This window comes from Drosophila mojavensis, unplaced genomic scaffold, assembly GCF_018153725.1.
Source record: "Drosophila mojavensis isolate 15081-1352.22 unplaced genomic scaffold, ASM1815372v1 contig_36, whole genome shotgun sequence".
Classification (NCBI taxonomy): domain Eukaryota; kingdom Metazoa; phylum Arthropoda; class Insecta; order Diptera; family Drosophilidae; genus Drosophila; species Drosophila mojavensis.
This window is the reverse complement of record NW_025318858.1, coordinates 2,918,016-2,925,728: the sequence shown is the minus strand read 5'-3', so window position 1 is coordinate 2,925,728 and position 7,713 is coordinate 2,918,016. Positions and strand designations below refer to the sequence as shown.

The 7,713-nt window shown below is 37.6% G+C and overlaps 4 protein-coding genes across 7 annotated transcripts; 2 read left to right on the top strand and 2 right to left on the bottom strand.

Annotated features, from left to right (window-relative positions):
- The first annotated feature begins 33 nt into the window (after positions 1 to 33).
- Positions 34 to 1,250, top strand: LOC6575858 (protein cornichon). 3 transcript variants are annotated; one of them, XM_015164855.3, is made up of 5 exons: positions 34 to 142; positions 199 to 396; positions 488 to 600; positions 664 to 807; positions 881 to 1,250. In XM_015164855.3, the coding sequence occupies exons 2-5, from the start codon at positions 247 to 249 to the stop codon at positions 906 to 908; spliced, it is 435 nt and encodes a 144-aa protein (XP_015020341.1). In that variant the 5' UTR covers positions 34 to 142; positions 199 to 246; the 3' UTR covers positions 909 to 1,250. The 3 variants fall into 3 exon arrangements, with proteins under 3 accessions (XP_015020341.1, XP_002001862.1, XP_032585006.1); XM_002001826.4 differs by having other exon boundaries at positions 49 to 142; positions 228 to 396; XM_032729115.2 differs by having other exon boundaries at positions 56 to 146.
- A 570-nt stretch (positions 1,251 to 1,820) lies between these two features.
- Positions 1,821 to 3,805, bottom strand: LOC6575857 (syntaxin-5). The gene is made up of 2 exons (XM_002001825.4): positions 2,802 to 3,805; positions 1,821 to 2,734 (listed from the first exon to the last, which is right to left on the bottom strand). The coding sequence occupies exons 1-2, from the start codon at positions 3,454 to 3,456 to the stop codon at positions 1,983 to 1,985; spliced, it is 1,407 nt and encodes a 468-aa protein (XP_002001861.1). The 5' UTR covers positions 3,457 to 3,805; the 3' UTR covers positions 1,821 to 1,982.
- A 268-nt stretch (positions 3,806 to 4,073) lies between these two features.
- LOC6575856 (transmembrane protein 147) lies at positions 4,074 to 5,330 on the top strand. The gene is made up of 4 exons (XM_002001824.4): positions 4,074 to 4,269; positions 4,359 to 4,497; positions 4,560 to 4,668; positions 4,731 to 5,330. The coding sequence occupies exons 1-4, from the start codon at positions 4,196 to 4,198 to the stop codon at positions 5,090 to 5,092; spliced, it is 684 nt and encodes a 227-aa protein (XP_002001860.1). The 5' UTR covers positions 4,074 to 4,195; the 3' UTR covers positions 5,093 to 5,330.
- LOC6575855 lies at positions 5,199 to 7,583 on the bottom strand. 2 transcript variants are annotated; one of them, XM_002001823.4, is made up of 8 exons: positions 7,317 to 7,583; positions 7,081 to 7,241; positions 6,755 to 7,014; positions 6,516 to 6,687; positions 6,095 to 6,464; positions 5,737 to 6,038; positions 5,533 to 5,667; positions 5,199 to 5,477 (listed from the first exon to the last, which is right to left on the bottom strand). In XM_002001823.4, the coding sequence occupies exons 1-8, from the start codon at positions 7,466 to 7,468 to the stop codon at positions 5,341 to 5,343; spliced, it is 1,689 nt and encodes a 562-aa protein (XP_002001859.1). In that variant the 5' UTR covers positions 7,469 to 7,583; the 3' UTR covers positions 5,199 to 5,340. The 2 variants fall into 2 exon arrangements, with proteins under 2 accessions (XP_002001859.1, XP_015020339.1); XM_015164853.3 differs by lacking the exons at positions 6,755 to 7,014; positions 7,081 to 7,241; positions 7,317 to 7,583 and having other exon boundaries at positions 6,095 to 6,459; positions 6,516 to 6,604.
- Between the last annotated feature and the right edge of the window lie 130 nt (positions 7,584 to 7,713).

The window sequence follows — 7,713 nt, the reverse complement described above, 5'->3', positions numbered from 1 at the left end:
ATAAATTTTATTCAAAACATTTTCATAAAACCAAAGTAGGGCGACACTGGCACGCACTGTTAATAGCATTAGGGCGAAAAATTAAGCGACAGTCACAGCTGTCATCATTCTACACGACTCACACACTCATGTAGCAGGACCAGTGCGTAATTATAACAAAACAATTTAAATAAACATCTGTAATATATATTTTATTAGCTTTCAACTAACACCCAGAAGTATTTTAGTATCAAGCCGCTACAAACAATGGCCTTCAACTTCACCGCTTTCACGTATATTGTGGCGCTCATTGGCGATGCATTTCTAATATTTTTCGCGATATTTCATGTGATTGCATTTGATGAGCTCAAAACAGATTATAAAAATCCAATCGATCAGTGCAATAGTCTCAACCCGGTAAGAGAATATATAATATATACACATATATATGTATATATTAGTTTGGAGTGTGACTTAAGCAATGACTAATCATTTTGAATTTTTACAGCTGGTTTTGCCGGAATATTTGCTGCACTTTTTCTTAAATTTACTTTTCTTATTCTGCGGAGAATGGTATTCACTTTGCCTCAATATACCATTAATAGCCTACCATATATGGCGGTAAGTTTTATCACCATAGGATTAATCATGATTACATAAATTGAATAAATAATTGGCTTGCAGCTACAAGAATCGTCCATTGATGTCGGGTCCTGGTTTATATGATCCCACTACGGTTTTAAAGACGGACACATTATCGCGGAATTTGCGCGAGGGTTGGATTAAATTAGCCGTCTACTTGATCAGCTTCTTCTACTATATATACGGGTAATTACTTATGCTTATAAATATCATTTTGCATTTGTCTAACGTTCTGTTTTCGTTTTTCTGCTAATTTTAGCATGGTTTATTCGCTCATCTCAACATAAGAGGGTATAAAAAGGGCAGCTGCCTGGGGATCTCATTGTTGTTGGCACTAGAGCATCTTCTACATCTACATCCGCATATATATCTACACACATACACACGCGCATACACAGACAGGCACACACACACACACGCCTAACCAGTCCTACACAACTCCATTTGGGAGCGAAGAATGTTTTTAAATGTAAAAATTTGCTAGTTTATTCATAATGTCAACCATAACAAGGAAACGTCTGTGTAGATTTCTAATGGTTTTTTTTTATTATTTTTTAAATATAATTTACTTAGTTTTGCATTTGGTAGTTGAAGCCTCAGAAAAAATAAATACAGTAAACTAACAGAAATTTTGTAACATTTACTTTATTTTATGGAATTATTAAGAACTACATTGAAGGTAAAACTTATCAATTTTAATTTTTTTACTACTTTTACAAAGTAAAACTCATATGCTACAGTGAATGCGGCCTACTGAGGACTTCGACTCGACCTTGTCGAATTCTAGTAGTAGGCTAGTATCTAGTAATGTTATCTTAGACGTAGGCTATACTTAAAGTTATATCTCTAACACTATCTTCCATCTAATCAATTGCCTAAGTCATCGGCAGCAAACATTACTAAGTCAGTTACAAATATGAATATACACAAGATGTTAATGTTATTTAAGAACTATACGCCAAATATTTATAACATTTGATTTCTATATATTCTAAATAGCTTGCGAGATAGCGGCATATTCGACTAAGCTACCTATCCATTGAAACAGAGGACAGTTAAGATATCAAAACCAATTGTACACGGGCCACAGCACTTTAAACATCATAAAGATTACAAACAAGTTCTTATCAAACCTTGGCTGCCTGCCAACTAGCCCTATCTGCATAAATGTAATTGCCCAACATGAAATTTGGCGTACGTATCTTGATTTAACTTTATTTTACAAACGGCTTGAATTTGAATCAAGAATTTACCTTTGTACATATCTCCATTTCGATAAAAATATATTACATATATATGAATATAGGTGTATGCCATATGTATTCACAATAATTTAGAATTGGGTTAGTATTTAGCATTAATTATGACATAAAAACAACAAAGAACAGGAAGAAGAATATCAAAACACCGAAGATCTTAATCATAAGCCAACGATTTTTGGAAACGGATTGAAAATATTTGAGTATTTCGCCGTGCGCTGCCTCAATATTTAGCTCCGCATCCGCCACATTGGTATCGATGCGCTCAACAATCTCCTCCTGCTCTTTAACCATGTGCGCCAGCTGCTGAAAGATGCCTCCAAGCTCCACAATTGTGGACTCAATATTCTGCATTGTCTCAGCACGCTGTTGTACATACGAATCGGATTCATCGTAGATGGCCAGCTGCTGTTGTTGCTGGAGATGTGAAGTAGCTCCTAGCAGGGGCGTCGCTTCTGTTCCGCCCATATCTATGCTAACCGCTTGATTCTCCTCGCTGAGCAGCAGTGAACCCTGCTTGGCGGTCGATGGTGAAACGGTGTGCGCTGCCAAAGGTCCAGGACCTTGGCTGAATTGATCACGTCTTGTCTTCTGATGTTTGAGATTTTCGGTACGCACTTCAAGGATTTGCTTAAAGTCTGTGCTCATACTGGCCAATTTAGATTGCAGGGCAAGCACCATATTGGAGGAATGTGAGACGAGGTGCTTGCCATTTGTGGTGCGGCGCTGATCCTTGGAGATGTCCTGCAGCTTGGCTATTTGCTGGTTTAATGCATTCAAGTCACCTTTGATGATGTAAGTCAGCTCCTGAATCTCCTGCGGTCTGTCGTCGAATAGACTCTTCTTTTTGGCCACTGCAAGCAAGTGAATAATGGTTAAATCGATAAATAGAGAATAGATATGTATAATTGATTAATTTACACATGGTAAGTTTCTCCAGTTTCGCATATGTGCTGGCAATATTCTTGCCTATGAAGCGGGCAACCATCATAAATTCCGAATAGCTCTGCACCTGTTTGGCCTTCCTCGGATCTCGTATGTTGACCGCTCGTGTGATGTTTCGTGATTGTAGCGAACGAATCGCATTGGCAAACTCGCCCGTACGATCTCTTGCAGCCATTATGAATATTTCTGGCTCCTCGATTTCTTCAGTTTCAACCTGTGCCGGGTGACCTCCGAAATTATAGACGCTCTTCTCGTAGCTGTTGCTGCTATTGTTATTATCCAAACTTTGCGACTGATTGGGATGATTGCCTGTTACAACAGCAGCAGCGGCGCTCAATGGCTGTTGTATGAAAGTGCGCAGCGCCTGGCCAGAGCGTGACGAAATGCCACTAAACAAGTTCCACTGACGGGCGGCCTTGTCGTATTTGTCGTCTGCGTCGACACTCGAAGAAGGTTCGCCAATATTAATGGCAGCTTCCGATGGTGGAGCTACGTACAACAATTGCTGTTGGCCAGGATGGATTAGCGACTGCTGCTGCTGCAGTTGCTCCTGCTGTGGCAATTGCTGGACACTGTAATTGCTGCTGAATTCCTGCTGGTCCGTTTGTTGATGACGGCGTCGAGTTTGCATTTCATTTCAAGTCAAGGTTCTTAGTTGCTTAGATCCTTGTCCTTCGTATTGCTTTTGTTAATGTATTTGTTGTTGACGTTGCCTTTTGCATTCGTCATGCACAGCTCTTCGCTTTCTTGTTTTACGACTTGGATTAATTTACTCTTTTGGCGATTTACTTGCATGTGCTGCAGTTCTTAACTCAATTTTGTATCCACGCTAAATATATATTTATAAATTTCTCACAAATTATTCTGTGGAATTTTGCGATTGAATTATGAGTTTCCTAGATATTTTGCACTAATAAAAAAAAAACAGTTGTACCCACACATGCACAGTCAAGCCATCCCAGATGACAGATGACGTGTTGCTGGCGAAGAGAGCTGCCAACTCAATTAAATACCATATAAATATAAAATACCAAACTAAATTATTAAGTAGATATAGCTGTGTGAAGTAAGCGCCAAATATGAGTTTACAATACAAAAAAGTCATTTGGCATATATTGAGTTAAACAAGTTGACCATATTTTGAAGGATTATTATTGTTTTTCTTATTTACATAAATAAAATTGGTATTTAAATACACCAAATATCATGAGTTGGCAGCGCCACCGGCAACAATTGACAGCTGCTGGATTCTCTCGCCGTTCTTCCTCTTACCCAGTGTTTTTTCATTCATTTCGTCTCGTGTGCCAATTTGTACTATAAATTAATGTTTTAACATAATTAACCGAAAAAGTCAAGGTTTATAAAAGAAAATGACGCTGTATCACTTTGGAAATTGTGTTGCACTACTACTGCCATATTATTTCACCTACAAATACTCGGGCCTGTAAGTAATATATACTTTTGAATTAGGGCAACCAATAAATCAAGCCATTAATCAATAAACATTTGTTAAAATTGATAAACATTTTTCAGGTCGGAATATGGTGCGTTCTGGAAATGTGTGCAGGCAGGCTGCATTTATATATTCACACAGCTTTGTAAAATGCTCGTATTAGCTACATTCTTCTATTCGGACTCATCATCGAGTAACGGAGAATTTAACTTTTTCGCGGTATGCAATTCAGATTAGGAAATATTTATTGTTCGATTTAAAAATGTGGCATGTTCTTGTAGGAAATACTGCGCTGCAGCGTAGATATTGCCGATCTACTTGGCTTTGCACTTATACTGAGTCGCATACCCGGCAAGGGCCACTCGAAATTAATCACCGCTGGATTGGGCTGTAAGGTTACAATGCCCAGGATTTCAATTAAGTTAACTTAATTATTTATTCATTCATTTCAGGGGCTACTGCGGAGGTCATACTGTCTCGTGGTATTATGTTGTGGGTAGGCGCACGTGGCACCGAGTTCAGTTGGATCTATATACAGAAGTGCTTGGAGTCCAACGTGATGCTCGTCCAGCATTTATCAACTGCCACGTTGATCTGGTTGTTCACACGTCACGATCTCAACAAGGCACTAAAGCCGCTAGTCTCCATATTGTTAGTCGTGACCATATTTAAGGGCGTTTGGCTGGAAGGCTTGTTGCACATCCTAAGCATTGGACCTTGGACATCGATTGCAGTCAAAGCTCTGGTTGCTGCCATCATTGGCTTCTGCTCACTGAATATTTATGCATGCCTGGCCCAGCAAATTGGCATTTAATTCAATTTTAGTTTTTCATTGAATTTTGTTTTTCATATACTTTGGTTTTAATGGTATTTAGCGAGGTACAAGAGTTTAAGACGAAAGATAACAAAACAAAGAACGATTTAGAGAATTAAACAAATGTTAATGAATTATAGTTATTTAAACAGTAACAAGAAACAAGTTTACAAAAAAATAGAGAAAAAAAAAAGAAACTTCAAAACCAAATATAAACACTCGAGTGTTAATTAACTAACATTTAGAAATCAATTATTTATAAACTGCTCACAAGTTGTTAAGTTTTCTTCAATAAGCCAGTTGGACTCTGCGCCTAAAGTAATTTCGTTTATCTCCACAGAGTCCGGCTTCGTGGAGAGTTCTATAAAGCCTTCCTTTGCAAGATCTAAGAGATAAGAAAAGATTAGATATCGTATTTTACTTTCATCTATGTTACTAACATAACAAATGATTGAATGCCAGGGCCGCTTTAAAGCGATCCGGAAATGATTTGATAAACTTGTTGGCATCTATACACTTTAAATCGGGATTATAGCGCCATATGCTGAGCAAATGCATCATAATGCGCAAAGAATCTTTGTTGAAGAAAGATTAAGTATTAGTTAGTTAGCTAGAAGCCGCAACTAAACTCATCGTCCGCCTACCTATATTTTTAATATCGTCATTGTAAGTGGTATAGGAATTATTATTGTTGTTATTGCATCGTGGATCCTCAATTGCAGGTGGAGAGAGCTGAATAGGTTGCTCTGCCTCTAGTGGTGGCAAAGCAGAAATCTCTAATGTATTTAACAGTTGTGGACTAAGAGGTCTCATAGACAGTATCTCTCTGGACAGCTCATCACTATACTCAGCTCCTAATATAGCTCGTAGTGTTGATTCACACGCCGCTTCAGCTTGTTCGCTGTTCAGCTGCACATCTCTCTTCAAACGATCTGGAAAAAGTTGACTACAAAAACAATGTGATTATAATAATATTTACTAATAATAATAATAAAATCTAACCTTTGCCTGAAACTATTTAGCAATACCTCACAGGTATTGTTGTGCTTAATAATTTTAGGTTTCCGCCATTTTCCTTTTGTTAATCTTCTAAAAAAGATTTCCCTGTCTCGGAGCAGAGCATCTCTTGATAATTTTATGATTTGATCTTTAATAACTCTGTTTTTGCGTTTTGATTTAGTTTTAGGTTTTTGTGGAGTAATAACAATTGGTGGAGGCAATTCCAGCTGCTCCATCTCCTGCTCCAGCGGCTGACAAGGATTCAAGGTTTGTGGATTATTGTTTGTCTGCTCCATAATTGCATCTGTTTCCAATCTGGGCATTTTATAGCTCAAAACACCTGTAGGACAGTGGTCAAGCGACTTGCGCTTCACTAAAAATATATAAATACTTATATATAGATAAGAATAGCTGACTATATTACCAGCATTTCTGGCTGGCAGAAATTCTTCAAGCGCGGTCACATCAACTTGATTGGAGTCACCAAAGCCATTGTTCCACATTGTCTCCTGCTCCATTTCTGTAAAAGTTAGCTCGTGCGTTACGCTTATCATGTGCTCGGGTAAGCAAGTGCGAGCCACTTCTATAGTTTGTGACTGAAATGTCAAGGCAGACCAAAAATGTCAGACCATACTTTGTATTTATATATATATAAACTATTACCTGTTCGATTGCCACATTTTCCTTCTCTATATTCCATTGTTGAGATTCGGTTAATAAATGTCTATAATAATCTACATTTTCCTCATCTAATAGTTGCGGCTCTCTGACTCTAGCTCTCTTTGCCACAGAAACAGTCGTTGTGTGCTTCGTGATAATTTGCTTTCTTTTGCGGCAATTAAAATTCGGATTTGTTTGCTGCGTCGGTTGATTTAAATCGAATTTGTTCCTCATAATTTGCTCCAGCAAATGCTTGGTATCATCTAGGTGACCACAATAGTTATAATTATAGGATAGCAATTGGAATGCAATTACATAACTATATTTACCCAGTAGCGAGGTAACCTGTTGATTTAGTATGTAATTAATTCCAAAAGTGAGGCGCGCAATGTCTTTGAAGGTAACAGCTCGACAGCTCAGAGTGTCCACTACATTATTTAGGGTTCCTCTCCTCACCTGATTCGTCTCAATAATGTCGGATATTTTTTCGCTTTTTATCAAATATATTCAGTACATCAATTTACAGTTACAAAGTTTGCAGTTATGCTTGCAACATCGGACCTACCAACTTGCAACCACGTCGATTTCGTTAATTTCATGTCGCGCAAACTGTTTTACAAATTGCGTTGTTGAATATTTTTTATTGCCTGCTATCCAGCAGGGTTTTAAGAGATTTATTTCCTTATTTCCTTTGAAGTCAACTTGTTTTAGCGCCATGGCGCTATTTAGTTGCCAGTTTCATAAATGAACGGTAAATTTAAGCATATTTGATGTTTTGGGCGGGAAAATGTCACGTTTTGCAGCACTTAATTTTAATAGTGGAAATGATCGTTAACAGAGATCTTGTTTCGTTGAGATAATAATTTTATAATTAAACTCAAAAAAACGTATTTCTTTAAGTAATTTTTTTAATTTATGTATTGCATATCTTTTATTGTTTATTGGTATTACAGTTTGTTGTC